General features: G+C 51.6%; 1 protein-coding gene across 6 annotated transcripts in view; it reads right to left on the minus strand.

Annotated features, from left to right (window-relative positions):
* Positions 1 to 18,554, minus strand: part of SAMD4A (sterile alpha motif domain containing 4A) — a 222,120-nt gene that overhangs the window by 20,247 nt on the left and 183,319 nt on the right. For 5 of the 6 annotated variants that reach the window (XM_084797071.1, XM_084797073.1, XM_084797072.1 and 2 more), the window contains 4 exons: positions 16,477 to 16,563; positions 9,914 to 10,232; positions 6,959 to 7,044; positions 2,359 to 2,477 (listed from right to left, as the gene is read on the minus strand). In XM_084797071.1, the coding sequence (XP_084653197.1) occupies positions 2,359 to 2,477; positions 6,959 to 7,044; positions 9,914 to 10,232; positions 16,477 to 16,563 (611 nt within the window). Of the gene's footprint in view, positions 1 to 2,358; positions 2,478 to 6,958; positions 7,045 to 9,913; positions 10,233 to 14,175; positions 14,300 to 16,476; positions 16,564 to 18,554 lie in introns of those variants that run through there. The other variant, XM_084797075.1, reaches the window with a different exon arrangement.

The raw sequence follows: 18,554 nt of genomic DNA on the forward strand, positions 1-18,554 counted from the left end.
GGTTTTACTATGTGGCCCAAGCTGGTCTCAAACTCTTGATCTTGCTACCTCAGCCACCCAAGTGTTGACACTACCTAGAGACTCATACCTGGGTCAAGACTGTGTTTTCTAGCTACATACTGTGCAGAGGGCTCTGTCAGGACCAGTCATTGGGGAAACTGAGAACCTCGAGTCTCCTAAGAATTAGGACGCGACTGTTTGGGAGAGAAGAGCAAAGCCCAGACTATCCCAGGGATGACGGTGGGGGCAGTGGTTTTGGTACAGTGGGGGCAGAATTTTGAGCAGCCATCTTTTTCCTGGTGGTGGGTGTTCAGCTGAGGTGCCCTCGAAAAGTTATCTTTACAAAGCCAGGTTTGGGGAGAGTGGCTGCTGCCTGACAGCGGGAGTGAACGCTGAGGTCACTTTAGACCACTCAGCTTATGGAAAGAATTATGCTTTCTGAGAAAGACCAAAGTAAGGTTCCCTCCTCTCCACTTTTTCACGCTCCTGCTCAGAGCCCATATGCCTAACCTTCTCTGCTTTTCTGAGCCTAACTGATTACCTTTCCTTGAAACACTTGAAAAAGGCCTTGATAAAAAAAAAATAACATTAAGAAGAAGCAATTAATTTGGGGATTTGTGAGATAATTCAAAGCAGGGGCTTGCCTTCGGTTACTTTTGTATGGGAGAAATGGCTTTTCAAAAACAAATTAGTAGTGTAAAGATATCCCAGGGGGGATGCGAAGAGCAGGCTGCGTTTCATGGGTTTGGGATCATCCTTTAGAACAGCCCAATTGGCGGGTGAATCCATTCTTATCCAGTCAATAAAAGAGGCCCGTGAGGACCCCAACTAGGCGGACCTCAGGCTGGCCCTGACCAAGCATGCTCTGTTAACAACCCGTAGGGGTTCAAGCTCTGTCCGAGCTTCTCCCTCAGCAGAGGGGCAGACACAGGGCAGACAGAGGCAGGGGGCGAGTTGCTGGTGAGCGGAGCCATGAGCTGAAAAGCCGCATCCTCAACTCCTACTTCAAAATGTCTCCTTTAGGAACGGAGACAGCCGGCACCTCAGCAGGGTCTGGAGGCCCGCATAGCCTTTCTGTGCATCAGCCAGAGACCAGAGCAGTCACCTGGCTCTGTGGTGATCTGGTGCCAGTGCTGGCCAGCTCAGTCCCAATCCTGGGTGCCTCTGCCTGCCTATAAGTTAATTTATCTGTAAACTAAGGTTAATAACAGCCGTTCCACTTCATAGGGTGGTTGTGAGGATGGGACGGACTAGTAGTTTCCTAGTGCCTCAGACACCCACTGGGCACACGTTGAATAAACCGTTCGCACGCTAAACAACAGAGCTGGGTAGTGGAATGTGATAACATTTTAATTTTTAAGTAAATCTGTCATGAAAATGTTTCACAAGCGCCAGCTGTCCTCCTTTCCCTTAAGTGGTGAGGCAGACGTATGCAAACGAGCCCCTCCCCCCAATTTAACGACGCAGCCTCCATACGTGCATGGAGAAATGACTTTTCAGAACCTGTCAGGTCTAAGTGAAGAAATGAATATTTGTCTGTTTGTGTTTGAAAACGTAACACAAAATGGCGACTCTCACTAGGGCATTGGCGTGATCGCCCTCTGATTTCCAAATCCCATCCTCGTTCACGATTAGGCCAGCCCGCCTCGCTCCTCCGCTTCTGTGGTGAACTTTCCCCTCACCTCTTATTTCCCACGTACCTGGCCTCTCAATTTACAGCCATATTAAGGTAACATGCTCTGAAGTGTGACCAGGCTTTATTTTTAACTTCATCTAAGAAGCTGAGCTACTATGAAGAATCGAGAATGGTCCTGCCCGACTGTCAGGCTGCAGCTCAGACCAAAATAGACGAGCCCTGGGCTCTTCATCCTGCCACCAACTATAATTAGCTTGTCTGCAGCTACAAGGGAGAACAGCATCACACTACCACTTAAGGCACTGATGGAAGGTCCCGTCCGGGTCCTTTCCTAGCCCCCGCGGTGCGGCTCAACCACCCGTGTCTTGCTGGCATCCGTGAAAGCACGAGCTGACGCTTGCTTCTCACGGCCACCTAGACGGCTGCCACCCTTCTGACCCCGCGGGCCGAGCTACAGGTGCTCAAATCCAGCTCTTCCTTGGGGGATGCTCGTCCTAACAGCACGATCTCCCACCACAGCATGTTTACGCAGCATGATTTGGAACTCTCCACATGGTGCCCTCATGAACAAGGAGCGGTGCCCCGCCATGCTACCGCCTGGCAGCGAGGCACCGGGGTGGGGGTGGGGGTGGGGGTGGGGGTGGGGGTGGCGGGGGGGGGACGACAGGGTGGGGGCGATGGGGGACCAATCGCGTATCACAAAGAACAAAATCCCAACATACTTTCTTTGCTGTCGATATCCTGATATGTCTAGAAGGGTTTTCCGAGGGAAAGACCGGAAGAGCTTCTGCACCTGCTGTTTCCATGACAACAATCTTTTTTTCTGTGTCTCTGTAAATGCCTGCAAAAACAAACAGGACTTTTAAATGGGTGACGCAGCCTGGCGTTAGAGAGAGGGAAAAAACGTACAATTAATGAAGGAAGCCGCCAGTGTCTCTACAGTAGCCGCCCTTGCCCCCACACCTGTTTCCAACCTGGTGCAAACAGCAGTCGGGTTAAATTGGAGCCATCTGTGTGGAAGATTCAAGTTGTTCTGCGTTGGGAGCACCTGGGCCAGGCATTAAGCTTTTGACAACCTCGTTTTTTTGGCTGTATTTCCAGAAGGCCCACAGCCATCTTCCCCTCCTCTGACTCCTTCCTGGACCCTATTTGTTAGCCAAGGATGAGCTGCAGGCTTGGTTGTTGGATATTCCAGCTTTTCAGACCCCCTGCATTTTCATAATCAATGGATGTACTAAACCGCTCCAAAAATCAATCTGCTCGATGGTGTGTGGTCACTCTGGAGTGGGCTGCTGGTCTCCAGGGAATCGCGACATCTTGTGGCTTAGGGCCCCCCACCCCCTGCCCCCGACACCCCTGCAAGAGATCTCTAGTTAAACAGCTCTGTGCCCTGTGAAAACCGCTCAGTGCACCAGTCCTAGTCTTAACCTTGCCTGGAGTTGAGGGAAGAAGTTAGGCCTGATGCCTTCTCAAGTCTTCTAGTAAAGTGGGAACGTAGCAAGACAGTTTGCCTAGTGTCTGTAAGACATGTCTGCTTTATCTTCACCACGTGACACATACCTAGAGCATGTGGCACACACCTAGAGCACATGGCACACATCCTTATCCTGTCCCCTGCGGTGTATAGCCTTTGCTGTACCACAGCCTAGGGCCCCAGGTCTCTAACGCAGGCACTCTCAAATTCAAATACACCACGATCATCCAAGGAAACCATAGACTGTAGGTGGTGACTGGGCGCCTCCTCCAACACTCCCAAAGCACGAGTGAGTAACCTAGAAGGTTTCCAGGAGACAGTGTATGGAAAGTGTACAGGTAGGGCACTGTGGACTCATGGCACCCCAGCAGGTGAGGGTCCCATGTCGTGTGTGAGTCCTCCACCAAGTTCCTGAGCTGAGTTTGGAAGAGGCAGGGTGAGGGCGCCGCCTGGCTGGACTGGTTAGCGGCACTGGGGAACGTTCCCAAGTGGTTCTGACCATAAGGCATGCGATCCTTTAAGTACCACTTAGCTGGGGCAACGCTGGCCTCAGCATGCAGGGTCATCTTCCTCCTGGGTGGCCTCGGGCCGCGGAAGATGCTTGAGCAGGGCTGCCTAACTAAAGGACACCGTGAGGTCCCTGCAGCCGTGTGGCTGAGGGTCTCCTCCACTGTCATTGTCCTTTGTTGCCGATGACCACTGAATGTCCATTGAGGCTTACAACTGGACACAAGGCTGACATTGATGCTGCGTTAATAAAAGGCAAGAGGAGGGCTCTCTGGTCTTGATTAGCTTATCCAGTTAAATTCTGAGGGCACAAGGTACAGCTGTGACCGCCACGATGCCTTGGGCAGGATGGCTCAGCCCACTGGGTCACAGGAAGGCAGATGGGCAAGGCTCAAATCCATGAACACACTTGCACACCCTGCCGAAGACTTGGAACTTTCCGGAGAAGGAAGGGACACACTCGCCCAAAGGCGAGAATGAAATGTGTTGGGAGACATACAGCCAGTTAAGCTGAAGTCATGTCCCATCTGGCCTTGGGGACTGGGGGGGGGGGTGGTACTTCTAAAAATGAAGCTCTGCCTCTAGCACTCCGCTGACAGAGCCTCCCTCATCACAGCCTCCTCCCCTGGCAGCCCAACGCCACAGGCTCAGGGCAGGGACCCCACCAGTCATCCCGTTCAAGCCCTCTGCCCATGACAGGCCCAGGCCAACCTGTTTGTCTGGAGAGAGATGGCCACCCATAGTCCCATAGTTTACACAGTGGGTGCAAAGCCTCCAAAGGGAAAAAAGAGCATTGTTCTAGAACTACTTTGAGACAGTGAAGGGGAGGAGCCTGTTCTGATGAGTCAGGATGAATTGGCAACATGGGTAAAACGCAGGACTTTCCTGTTCTTCTCTTTACTACCTCAGGGAGTTGGGAGGGGTGTCTTCATTCAGTGAACAGATAGATGGACCCCTGTCTGAGGCCTGGGTCTAAAGCCCCGCCACTCCTGCACTGCCCACTAGCCTCCCAGGACAGTGTGTACTGCCTGGGAGTGTGTGGACTAATCCTGGGCTGTGGGAAATGCTCCGGCCAATAACCAAAGCCATATATAGCACTTGCTCTTCCAGAACTGAGTGCAGACCCCTCCACCTGACACAAGTCTAGGCAGGAAGGTCCCCACTCAGGCTGGGAAGGTCTCCTCTAGTAAACAGAAGATGAGGGCACTTGGAGCTGCCAGAGAGGAAAGAGAAAGAAAACCACAAGTGGGGGCCCTAGGGAGGCTCCCAGGGTGCCCATAGGGTGCAAGAAGGGGTGATGCTTCAGGGCCAGGATGGACCAGTTATGAGGGTTTTTTGTTTTTGTATTTGTTTTTCAAAACAGTGTTTCTCTGTGTAGCCTTGGCTGTCCCGGACTCACTTTGTAGACCAGGCTGGCCTTGAACTCACATTGATCCATCTGCCTCTGCCTCCCAAGTGCTGGAGCATCTGCCCTTTAAGCACTGAGCCATCTCCCCAGTGTCACGGCTGGACTTCCGGCCTCAGCTTTCAGAGACGGTCCTTTCCACTGCTGGAGAGGAGGAGTGGCCTGGGCTCCAGATCCAGCTTAGGTGACCACTGTTCCACCTTCCAGTTCTGAGGCACCATGGGAGGGAACCTCAGCAGAGGTCTTACCGTCATGTACAATGTCCTCCATAGGCTCCTGTATTTATTCGAACTCTTGCTCCCAGCTGAGCTGCTGTTTCGGAAGGCTGTAGAACATTTAGAAGGCGTGGCCTCACGGGTGGACATGGGCTGCTGGGGGCAGGCTTTATGGCTCATAGACCCAGCCCAGTCTCTCCCAGCACCCCCCTGGTTCCTGATGTAGCGCTGAGATAGAAACGGGACATCTCAGGCTCCTCAGCTCCACTAGTAGAAACTACTCCTGCCTCACATACCTTCCCCATGTGAGAAGCAAAGACGTTTCCTCCTGGATGTTGCTTCTATTTAGGGATTTCATCACAGGAAGAGATAGGTAGCTTGGACACCCATTTTCCATTTATCTTCCCCAGTGTAATCATGCCATAAGCCTTTTAACCCAGGGACTGGGCCTAGCTGTTCCCGAAAAGTATATAGAATTCTTGCCTTCCCTTCTGCCTTTCCCCCCGCCCCCCCAAACAAAACCAAGTGTAACATCAAGATTGTAACCAGCAAAGGGTTAGTTGGTGCTCACAGGGCATGCCTTGTCCTTTAGAGAAATAGGTTATTTTTGTTCGGCTGAAAGTCTAGGACTTTGGAGTAATGGTTTCCGAGGCTGGCATGCCCAAGCTCACAACCTAGACGGCTGGTTTCTGTGCTCACGGAGGCAGAGGGCTCTGGTGGGGCCGATGGCCAACACAAGTCCATGCTGCATAGAGGAGACACTCTCAAGATGAGAGTCTGGGGGATTGGCTGGGATGGAACCCCAGGGGAGCGGAGTGGATATGACAAGCGGATGGACGGCATCAGGCCACAAGGAGAAGTGCTCCAAGAACGGCGAGAGACGCTTGTGCCGCCGGGAGCGTGGGTGGGAAGGCAGAGTGAAGCCAGACCTCCCAGCCGGCCATCTTCTGTCCCTGGGCCTGCTGAACTCTTGGGGTTCTGACTGCCAACAAGTGAGTGTGAGGGGGTGTCTGGCCATATCAACCTCATGTCAAGATCCCACAAACGACCTCACTACCTCATTTATCCGGCCCCATGTTTTCCCTAATCTAGATCTTACATCTGTAACTCTCCGGGGCAGGGTACCCACAGTACCACCGATTGTCTGGGTCTGAGCCCCAGTCTCCTGTTCCACGAGATCAGCCTCGTCATGCCCGGGAGTCTTCCAGGCATTTGCATGAAGACTGCCCAGAGAGTCTACACCCTACTTGCCTTAGTTTCCTTCCAAAGGTCAGATGGCAAATGTAGGTTCCAATAAAACCCACAAATGCAAACAGTCCAGCAGCCAGCAGGGTCCACCCTGGTCATCGTTTCTTTGGTGTCTTCCCCTCCCCCCACCATCCCATGTCCCTACATTCAGGGACACAAGGCTTGATCACAAGGCTTGACTTTATCTAGGGCTGGGTAGCAGTTCTGGGAGTTAGTCACCCCAGACCCGGTCACCTGGGTTTTTCCCAGGCACCCTCAGACACCAGTGTTCTTGCTTTCATGAGTTTCGATGCCAAGGGGACACCCATGCAGAGACTCAGGGGTAGCCACAGCCTAATTCTGTCGCAACTGGTATTAATGGCCTTGCGCTTGTCCAAGACAAGCTGCCAGGGACCAAAACGACCGCATCACAGAAACTCTGAGAAGCATTTCTGAGCAACCAGAGAAACAGGTTTAAACCAGTTGCCACTCACCTCGTGAACGAGACACTTGTCTAGGAGCTGGAGATAGGAACTTATATTTTCCTCATCGGGTCTGGAGACCAAGAGCTGTGTGCACACTGGGAACGAAGAAGAGATGAGTCAGAACAGTGCAGACTCTTCCAGCACGCACTTCTAGGATATGTCTCTTCCAGCACCGAGGCGTTATGAGGAACACGTGCCTGTGACACTCCACGACGCTCACAGAAAACACCGGGAGGCTCACAGAAAACACTGCGAGGCTCATCAGTCCACCCAAGTCAAGCGCTCAGTTGCCACAGGAGCCCTCACCTCAAGAAACTCCTTTGTTTGTTCCTGTCACTCCATTCTATATTAAGCCCTCAGAAGGGGCCCTCAGACAGATGCTCTGTGAGGGAAGAAACAGCTCCTGGGCTCTGCTTTTGCAGGTGGCCATGAGTAAGGAAGTTTCAAAAGCCTCCTGAAGCCTCTGCCACAGTGGGGGAGCAACCCCACCTTATGAATGAACCAAACACCCCTCACCAGGTGGGAAGGCAGCGGTGTTTGTGCGTAAAGGAACGAGGCTGGAGCCACGCTTTGGCTGGGATGCATGTAGGCGTGTGTGGAGCAGAGGAAACCTGCCATTCAGTCATTTGCAGGCTTATTTCCTCAATGTGACACACACATTTATTCACATATGCCGTCAACTACACACTCAAGCATGCTCCAGGAAAGAGGAGGCAGAGTCGTCTGTGAAGAAAAGACCTGGATGTACTAGCTAGCTTCCTTTCTTCCTTTTTTTTTTTTTTTTTTTTTTTTTTGCGACAGGGTTTCTCTGTGTAGTCCTGGCTCTTCTGAAACTCACTCAGTAGACCAGGCTGGCCTCTAACTCAGGGATCTGCCTGCCTCTGCCTCCTAAGTGCGAGGTTTAAAGGCGCCCGCAATGTGCTAAGTATGTATGCCCTTACCATACAGCCGCCTGCAAAAGAAGTCAGGGAGCTGGGCGTCTCTCATTCAAAGCTCATCAAACTTGGGGCCATATTTGCCTCTTTTCCTCTCTTAGCCATTTTGACATGGATGTCCACCAATTCTGTGTCGCTACCTCCCAGCTTTCAGAATAACAGTGGCTATATACCCAGTTATTCTGAAACACACACCCATGCACACACAGACACACACACACACACACACACACACATGGACAATATGCATCCTTAAAGAATGGTGCGTTTTATATTGACAGAAATACACAAACATGCAATGTTTATGGAAACAAATAGGAAAGGATCTGAAACCTGTGTAAGAACGGGTAGTCACGCATACAAAGGCTCTTGAAAGGACAGCCCACGAGAGATGGCAGGGTTGCCAGGAACAGGAAGGAGGCTGTTGGTTTTTACTTCCCTCTGGTTATATGGCGCATGCTGAGTGCTACTTGGGTTGTGGCCTCACAGGCAGTAGTTACAGCTTAAACAGAGGTGGCTCTGGGGAGCGCTAACTCCTCAGACTGAGCCCCACCGCCATCCCCTGCATACAGGGAGGGGTACGGGGCATGTTCAGGTAACTTTGCTGGGCTGGGTCTTTCCCGGGATCCGGTAGAGCTGAGGGTTGGGAAGGGACCAAAAGGCCTGTCTGGCCACCAGCTCATCCCCACCCCTGCCTGGGGAAGCTGTGAGTCACCGCCTTCTCCATCAGGGGTCAATGGATTTAGCTCTCTCTAGAAGGCAGGAAGGGTGGCGTGATGGTGGGTGCTCTGCGCATGCTCCAGGTACCGGCACCATCAGTCAGGCCCTGCGTACCCTGTGGCTACTGAAACTGGCCTGGTAGCATTAGGTGAATGGGGTTAACAGTCGAGCAAGCAGCTGGCTGCAATGAAGTGTGAGCCGAGTTCAGACAAGGAGAGGAAGGCCCCGTGAGAAGGGCACCTTGTGCGGCCCAGAGGCCCTGACAGATTTGCCTGGCCCTTGAGGGGATGAGGAAGCGGGGCAAAGGTGAGGAAATTAGAGCGAGGGAAGGAGCAGTTCAGCTAACGCTGCCACACGGGTGCGCAGGTTGTGTAAACTGAGGGGAGAGACCACTGTCCTGCGTCCTCTCAGAATGGGTTTTTACTCTGTAATTCTGAGGCTGTTCGGGCTGGTAAGGCCCTAGTTTCAGACACAGGTGCAGTCACTGGGAATCGAGAGGGAACCCACGTTTCTGGGAACGCGGACGTGGAGGCTGTCTGGAGTGTGGAGGAGGGGTGATGATTGTTTGGGCTTGGGCATTATCAGCGCAGCAAAGGGGAGCATCGCGGGGAGCTCTACTTTGGGCTACTAAGAACGTCTCCTGGTAACCATGGGACGGAGGGTGGAGGAGCTGAGGACCGGAACCCCAGCTCCGGCAGGAACTGGGTACATTTTGGCGGGCCTGCTCACCTCACTCATCCTGGATTCCTCTTCTGTGAAATGGGGTATTTGCCGTTCACCTGAGTCACCGAGGTGAACCACGGGTGTAACGGCCTCTGGTGCACAAGAATTACTAAGCAACCACAAGCTAAGGCCACAGGTCAACCACAGCCCAAGGCCACCAGAGCATCTGCATGGTGGACCAAAGGTGAAAGGAGGGTGTAAACCCAGGAGGCTGACTAGAACAGCTTTGTACTGAGTTGTCCAAGGCACGCCCACTCTCTGACTGAATTTCTAGGTAACTAGGAAGCCCCAGGTCCTGGGGGCCCAGCAGGGGAAACCCCAGGGCCTGGGGGCCCAGCAAGGGGAGGTCCAGGGCCTGGGGGCCCAGCAAGGGGCTCTGGAGCCAAGCCCGGGGGCTTCACCAGTTCTTTGACACTCCTACATTCGAGAGGGGCCAGGAAGGACCCAACATGCCTAGAGAGGTCCACAGGCTGGAGTTGAGCTCTCCTATGGGAAAACCTCTTGTTGCTGTAAGGGTGCGATCCCCGACCCCACACCCCATCCCTCAGGAATTGACTCTGGCCAGGGCTCCCAGAGAGAACAGTACCTTTCCCCATGACGCGAGTGAACTGCCCAGGGAGGTCCCCCTCGGGCAGAGGGGCGACAGCCAGCTCCCCGTCGCAGCTGCTCAGCTGGGGTGGTTGCAGCCCACCACTGGCACCCGCTGAGGCACTGGCTGTGGCGCCAGTGGCCGCTGTAGCACTGTCTTTGCAGTCGGGACTGGAGCTCTCAGGGCCCATCAGCGAGGGCTCGTGGCGGCGCACCTCAGGGCTGGTGCTGGGATTGCTGTAGGCCTTGATGGGCGTCAGGATCATCTGATGCAGCTCCTGGAGGGGCATGCGCAGGCTGCCCCCTTCGATGATGTCCTGGGTTAGAGAGAGAGGGGGGCGGGACTTCAGTGAGCCCAGGGGCAGCTGTCTCCTTCCAGGTCCTTGTCTCTGCCCCCTCCACCAGAGATGTTCCCATACTGGACAGGGCAGGGCAGGGCAGGGCAGGGCAGGGCAGGGCAGCTGGGATTTATTACAAGTAGAAATGCAGGGAACTTTTTAGTAGGGGAGAGATGGTTTTAGATAGAGAAATCTGAAGGAAAACATGTTTGACATGAAACAGGCCTGACGGGTAGAGAGTTGTGAGTGATGTACACGTCTGAGGCTGAGCATGTGTCTCGACTGTTAGAAAATGCCCACGGTACAATCACACCTGAAAAAGCCCCCTAAGCAGCTGGCCTAGCAGAACCAGTTAGCCCCAGGCTCAGTGAAAGAACACTATTTAAAAAAAAAAAAAGTGGGGAGTGATTGAGAGGAAGTTACCTGTATCAACCGTCAACTTCTGGTCTACTCTCTCTCTCTCCCCCTACCCCCCCCCCCCCCCCCGTATATAACTCACAAATATAGGTTCCTTTATGCATACATGTTGATACCCTGGGCATTACTTATTGCTAGAAAAAGGAATGAAGCGGGGTTCTGGCAGGGATGTTGGGTCCTGGCCTGGACAAGCCCAGGTGGCTGGGGTCCCAGCTGGGGTCATCGTGGTGTGAGGGGTAGATGGTCCCCTGCCACCATGTGCTCATGAAGTTTTAATTGATTCTCTCTGGGGCGTAGGAGGAACACTGCCTATCAAGGTCCCAATTACAAACAGAGCGCTTCATATCCCAAGAGCCCAGCTTAGCAAGAACACGATTAAAAAAGCTTGACATACAAAAGCCCAAAACGTTTCTCAGACTCTCTTGTACCAAGAAAATGGCTAGATGGCATCGACCAATGCAGGCTTGAGGGACACGTGCACCTCTGACCCCAACCTTTCCAGTCAGTGGGCTGCACAGAGGAAAGCCAACAGGGTGCTGGGCGGGGGCAGGCTTGTGGTGTGTCTTAGTTCTGAAAGGCAGCGAACCTTCGTGAGCCAAACTCTTTCAGCTGGTGGAAGGCTGCTTTCTGTGTGGGCTGGTCTTGTGGAAGTGCAGCATGAGTTGTGATTCGGCCTAAGTTACCACAAGTTTTATTTATGAAGGGAGTGGAAATTTAATTAGCAGCCAGAAAGATCCCAAGCCTGGTCAGAGCTACCAATATAGTTTAAGTTGAGGAGAAGGTCTGCCTACATCTGTTCCCCCGACTCTCAGGTTTTAGGTACAAGTTGGCCCTCTATCCATCCACCAGGTTGGCCTGGAAGTCAAGACCTTCCAAGCTCAGCCTGAATCACAGTGGTATACACTGACAGCTGGGGCAAGACACCCATTCGCCTCTGAGGAGAAGGCCTCGGGGAGAGTCTGGCTCCTTGATTGTGAACACAGTGCCATGCGCGCAGGGTAAACTTCAGCCTGTGCTGCCCTCAACATGTGCTCTTCACTGTTCCCAATGTCCCTGGAGTCTGGGTGTAAGTGTGGAACTGGCCCCTTTGGGCCTTGACTTGACCTGAGCAAGGGGCCAGGGCAGGTGGAGGCAAGCTGGTCAAATTGGCCATACTCAAGAGTACCTACTGCCTCTCTTGACTCTCTTACCACCCAGGAAGTGCTTGTACTCTAAGGGTTTCGACCTCCTATCCAGCACATCTCTGAAGAAGGGGACGGAAAAGAAAGAAAGGAAATGCTGTACTGCAAAGAGGAAACAGGTGGGACAAGCCAGGGGGTCACATGTGGCCTTGCCTGCCATCTCATGGGCCAGTGTCACCCAGGGGAGCAAATGTGTTTGAGACGCTGTCGACTTCTGGCTTGCATCACACGGCTGCACTTCATGGTGTGTGTGGGGGAGACTCTGGTTATACTGAGAGCTCAAATGGACAGAAAACAGATATGCACCCTAACTTTAGGCTCCTATGTTAATATTCTACAGCAGGTGGTGGGGCACCTGTACCAAGAAAGGAAACCACAAGAGACTGAGGAGATGGCTCAATTGGCAAAGTGCTTGTTTTGTAAGTTGAAGGACCCGTGTTCAATGCCCCCAAAGTTACAACACACACACACACACACACACACACACACACACACACACACACACACACAAATAATAAATTAAAAATATGCCAGGTGTTCTAGTAATTCCAGAGCTGAGGAGACAGAGACAGGTAGAGGCTTGCACTGGCCAGCTAGCCTCGCCTATTTGGTGAGTCACAGGCTAGTGACAGACCCTGTCTCAACAAACTGCGACCACAGGTTGCATCCCTGATTTCAGCTGAGAGCCCTTGTTGAGAAGCAGGTCAGGAGGCTCGACCTAGTGTTCTCCTTTAGCTGCGGGGATTAATTTTCCACATTGACAAGTCTCTATTGATCCTTCATGCCCCAAATATAATCCTACATTGTAAACACGAAGGCAAAATTAAGCTGGCCAATGACCCTGACTCAGCTACCAACAAGGACTCATCTGAGAGCAGGTGACAGGAAGTCAGGCCCACCCATGGGTGGCACCCCAGAGATCTCCCAGGGGACGAGCAGCAAAGGCACCACAGTATCATCAGCCTAGGCCTGGCCTTCAAGGAGGGAGGCCAGTTCGGTGTCTTTGCTGGGCCTATGATAACAACAAGGCAGAATCCATCTGGAAGAGAGCGTGGGGCAGCACAGTGCAGCCAGCGTTTATGGGGCCCATCCTGGCCCATCCTTTCCCTCCAGGTGACAATAATTTGACACTTTCATAATATGTAGAATATGTCGGGGTCCTGTTTCCACCCAAATCCGTTCCCTCTCCTCATTTCTTCACCAGTCAGCAGCTCAGCTCAACACTTGGGAACTGAGAGGTGGGCCTGCTGGCTTACAGAGTTGTAACCTCTCTCCTCTCTCCCTCTGTCTGTCTGTCTGTCTGTCTGTCTGTCTGTCTGTCTGTCTCTCTCTCTGTGTGTGTGTGTGTGTGTGTGTGTGTGTGTGTGTGTGTGCATGAATGTGTCTTCCAGCTCCTTGTCTAACATTAAAATAGTAGACTCAGAAAATGGTTCTGTTTCCCAATCTGGGAATGTTTTGAAAAGGAGAAACAATGTATAAAAGCAAATGGAGACACTTTCCATGTTAAATATTAATATTAAAAAAATCTCTTCCATTCTGAATTTCCTTTTTTTTTTTTTGTCTTTTCTTTCTAACAGCTCATGAAGCCTACAGTTCTGTGTTTGTGCCTCACCACACAGTCATACTTGTGACATCAGGCTTTCTGCTTGTGATTGCCCCCGTTCTCCTCAGACCTTTCCTCACCACAGCTGAAGCACCCAGATGTGGGCAATGACCAGTCTCCACAGTACATGGCACATTCACTGAACTTGCTGGAATTCCCCGTCTCCCTCTCTGGTCCCTTGAGGCAGGGCTCACAGCTCAGCCTCTGTCTGGTAGCTCTCCCTGGAGGCTGTTCAGCTCTTGTCACTCAGCCTAGTCTTGGGGACACCTACTTCCAGCTACACACAATGCTGCCACATCGGGATCATTCATGGCCCGCCATGTTGGAACTCCAAATCTGCTTTCTGGACACCAACTTGCGATTCCCACTTTGGCGGCTCACAGGTGCCACAGCAAACTCAACTCCCTTTCTCCCTAGGCCTCCAGGGAGTCCTACAGTTCGGTCCCCAAATGCCACAGCATCTGACCTAAAAACCTCCTAATGATTGCTGGACTCCTGCACAAGCTGTCCTTCTCCACCTTTGCTGTTGTCTCTACTTTGTTTAAGGTCCCATCAAAACAGCCGTGGCCTCTTCAAATGCCCCCAGCAGCATCTGGCCTCTACTAGGTGTCTAGGGAATTTTTCTTTCTGGCCTTAGTGATGACACCAACCACTCTGGGTTTTGAGCTCAGTGGCTGCCACGTGTTTCTGTCCAAGACACCCAGAGACAGCAGCCACATACCACTCACGGTTATCCTGTGGGGATGGGAGAGTGTGTCCAAACATCTGCTTAGCCAGCATTCAGTAACTGGACGGAAGGGCTTGGAGCAGGTAGTCAGCAGCTTCTACGGATTATGAACTAGCTGCGGGCGGGGCCCCATCCATCTCCTTAGAAATGTGGGTTCTATGTGAGGTAAGAATGCCAGAGACCTTCAGGGGTATGGTGATGACATTTCCCACAGTGTCATCAGCCACGGTTGTGAGAATGCCTTTAGCTGAGTCCCTGGGCCACCAGTAGGAACAGACGACAGCTCGCTCCCTAAAACAGCAGGAAAGTTTTCTGGGGACCAAAGGAGAGAATTGGGGAGGGTCTCAGTCTTCAAGGGTGTGTCCCCCTGAAGGGACAGCCCAGCACTCAGGGTATCAGAAGGCTCAGCGTTAGCTTCATGCGGCCGTCTGACAGGCGTGGCTTCCCTTCCTCCAGGAAGTCATTGCTGAAGGAGCCTGAGCCCGTCTTGCTCAGTTGCAGTCGTCACACACTTGGCATCTTTCTGTCTTTTCCATTTCAGGAGACCATGGAGGATGCACTGCTGTACAGTCAATGTAATTATAGGTATAACTCTAGGACAGAACTTCATGACTTAACTGATGCCAAGTCAAAGGAACATGTCCCTCTTTACACACACACACACACACACACACACACACACACACACACACACACGCACACACGCATGCACACGCGCACACAGAGAGACACACATGCACACGATACATGGATGTGAGCTCAAGGAAGAAGGAGAGAGAGAGCTGTGCGTTCTCACTCACAGACGCTATTAATGAATTCCTAAAGGATGCTCCAGAAATGAGAGGGAACAGGCTTACAACATAATCTCCATTCAAAACACTTTTTGTAGTTTCCAAAGGACAAGGAGTAAATTGGCCTTTTGAATGTTCTCCAAAAGAGAACAGTTTCTTAGATTAAAAATAGCCATAATCACTCCACTAGACAAGCTGCTTGGCAGGGGAGTTAGCACAGAATGAAGGACACCACCCAAACCTCGGGTTCCGTGGGGAGCTCGCGCCTAAGAGCGCTCTGTCATCAGGGATGGGCATGCGAGCAGTTCCTATCTCTCTGCCCCAAAAGGTTTAAAAAGAACCTTCCCTGACACACAGTTTTATAGGTGCATTCTCCAAATAATATGTCTTACGTTATGAATATTAAATGCAATTCAACATGGTATATATAAAATGAAGCACACACATATCTTTGTGAATAACCAAAACCAAAAACAAAAATCCCCACTCCATTAAAATGCCTGCTTTAGAGCCAGGGACAGTGGCGCACGCCTGTAATCTCAGCACTCGAGAGGCAGAGACAGATAAATCTATGTGAGTTCGAGGCCAGCCTGGTCTACACAGCAAGTCCAGGACAGCCAAGGCTACACAGAGAAACCCTGTCCTTAAAAAAACAAACAAACAAATACATAAAATGCCGGCTTTAGAAACTTTCCGGAGCCTTACTGAGTACTCTGTCCCTTCCCGAAGGCTCCCTGAGTCTACTAAGAGGTTCAAACTCACAATCTACAGCTTGCATTGGAAGCTGGTGGGACACCAGGCATCTGGAAACCACTTTCGATACCAGAATAAACAGGGAGCATCATAAACAAGGAGCCTCTGCTAGGCTGCAGCTGTGGTTTCGTTCCCACGAGAAAAAAATCAGCACGGAGAAGAGCTTAGAGCCCGCAAGTCACTCATCTCCCCGGGTTGGGGTCAGGATTCACAGTCGCACATTGTTTTTGGTGTTACGTGTTTTTGTGGTGGTTCCTGGCATCATGGAGATGTATCCGGAGGTTAAGCTGAACTCTGAAGCCAACTCTATCTGATGCTTTCCACCACCGCCCCCGTGGAACATGAAGTATTCCTGTTGATGGTTGCCACTCCTGGGTGGATTTCGCTAAACCAGATGTCCACGGTAGACAGCAGGAAGAGGCACATTAGCATTTCCTGCTGCTCCCTGAGTGCCAGCCTTTACTCTCTGCAAAATACCTCACTGGCCTCGACGGTCGCATACGAGGCGGAGGTGATGGACAAGGAGAGAGAGGCACAGCACGGCAGGTCACCAGCAGCTTGGACCCCAGAGAAATGAGTTCATCACACCATCGGGATCCAAGGAAGCACAGGAAACCAGGAAACCCCACGTTGGTCATTTCCGTTCCTCTCCCTTTGGCAGGGAAGTCACATGGTACCCTGAGATCTAACCTGAGTGCTTATGTTCCCAGGAAGGAGGTGGAAACGTCCCCCGGGCCGACTGCCCACTTACCCTTTCCAGAGACTTCAGCAGGTTCTGCCTCTCTTTGAGCTTCTGAATACTGATGACAATTTTGTGTCTTGCGCCTTTGGTAACATTCTGTGGTCAAACGCAAAAATACATTAGAACATGTCATTTTCTTTGTCGTTTTTTTTGTTCCTACACGTTCGCAGGCTGGACAGTGTGCGTTTCTCTCTTGTTGATGCCACCGCCCTGACCCTCCTCTCCCTGTGAATAGACTGACTCCCTCTGGGCCCAAGGTTGCCTGTGACCTTTAGGACAGAGAGGCACAGGACAGCTGATTGTCCCACCCAACATGAAAATTCTTAAATGATCCCCCCCCAACCTTTGCTTGGTTTGGTTTTTGTTTAGACACTCCTGTCCTTAGGGCATATTGCCTCATGGGTTTCCTGGAGGCCTCAGCCTTATTATTTATTCTTTGCTTTCTCAATGGCTCCCTGCACTGGCCATCTGCAGGTGTGTAGCCAAGTGCCCCGCCCACCTGCACTGGCCATCTGCAGAAGATGTGTAGCCCAGTGCCCCACCCACATGCCCCGCCCACACACCCCGCCCACATGCACCACCACACAGGGGGTTTCTGTTACTTTATAACCTTCCTTTGTCTTTCCATGATGAAAAGTGGAATTAGCTTCACTCTAGGTTAAGTGTGAAGAGGTGTGGATTTCATTTTAAACTGGCTCCAGCCATAAACCGGAGCCTTGGTGATTTTTAGTAACCACACATTTCACAGTAAAGGGTCCTTTTTCTAACCAGGTCTCTCATACAAAGCTCTACTGATCTCTCCTCTGGTGCAACCGGTCCAGAATTCCTTTCAACCAGTGGAAGGGCTGAGGGTGGCAGTGGCGTCTCCTCTGGACACACTGGGGGATGTATTTATCTCTGCTTAGCTTTCTTTTCATGCTGATGGATTGAATTATTTTTGAAAAGTTTGTGTCGTGCTCTAGCAGTGCCCTCTGTGTCTGTTCTTCCTTTCTTTTTAAATTTGAGCAACTGGTGACTTGGGTTTTTCTCTTAACTTTGACCTAAGCCCAGGCTGCTCTTTGAACTAGTTCCCACCAATCCCTGGGATCTGAAGCAGCTGCTGAGATCCAAAAAGTGGTGGGAGAGCTGTTAGGAAGTTGAAATTAGTGCTTTTCATTCTGGGAGGATGTGCAGTGACTCGGCTTTGACTTGCTCTCCCTGCTGGTATTTAGCCAGGCCTGCAGAGGGGGATCTGAGCTACTGAACAAATAACAGGAAAGCCGAGGTCTGCGGGGAGGCATGCGGCCAGTCAGGCCATGCCCTACACGCCCCAATCCTTCCTGCAGGAGGAATATTAACTCATTTTGAGCACCAGTTTCTTCAAATCATTGCTCAAAGGGAGCTGGGGTCAATTTGGAAAACGCAAATAGCATTTTAAACAAGAGAAACAAAGACACCCATTAGATCTGTCGGCTAGAGCCTGGCACGGCAGGGAAAGTCTTCGTTTCAGGGGTGCCGGCTCCTTGCATTCACACTTAGGGGAAGAGGCCAAAGGAAGGAAGGAGGAATTCTGTCCTTCTATGATATCAGAAGGCTTGGATATCTCACTCGCAGCCATTGTCCCATGTGTACTAGCGAGGTGGTCAGAAGAAAGTATTTTAAGCAATTTGCTCCACTCTCAACTAAGAGCAGTGTGAATGAATTTGGAAAAGTGTCATGGAGTGTCTGGCACTTCCACTGAGACTGGTCCAGTTAGAAGTCAGTGGCTGTGTGACCAGGCTGGATAAACAGACAAGGGACCTGTCCCTACTGAAACAAAGTCTTGGCGTGGTGGTGGGGGGGGGGGAAGGAGCCAGGGGGCAAAGCTCTTTGGGACACTGGTGCGATCCTAAGTCTAGGCCGTCCCATAGGTTCTTCCTTAGCATCTACAAATTTTTTTTTAAAAGATTTATTTATTATTATATACACTGTGTTCTGCCTGCACATACAAGTGTCGGCCAGAAGAGGGCATCGGATCACATTACAGATGGTTGTGAACCATCATGTGGTTGCTGGGAATTGAACTCAGGACCTTTGGAAGAGCAGGCAGCACTCTTAACCACTGAGCC

Source organism: Acomys minous (assembly GCF_964271855.1).
Source record: "Acomys minous genome assembly, chromosome: 9".
In the NCBI taxonomy this organism is placed as follows: domain Eukaryota; kingdom Metazoa; phylum Chordata; class Mammalia; order Rodentia; family Muridae; genus Acomys; species Acomys minous.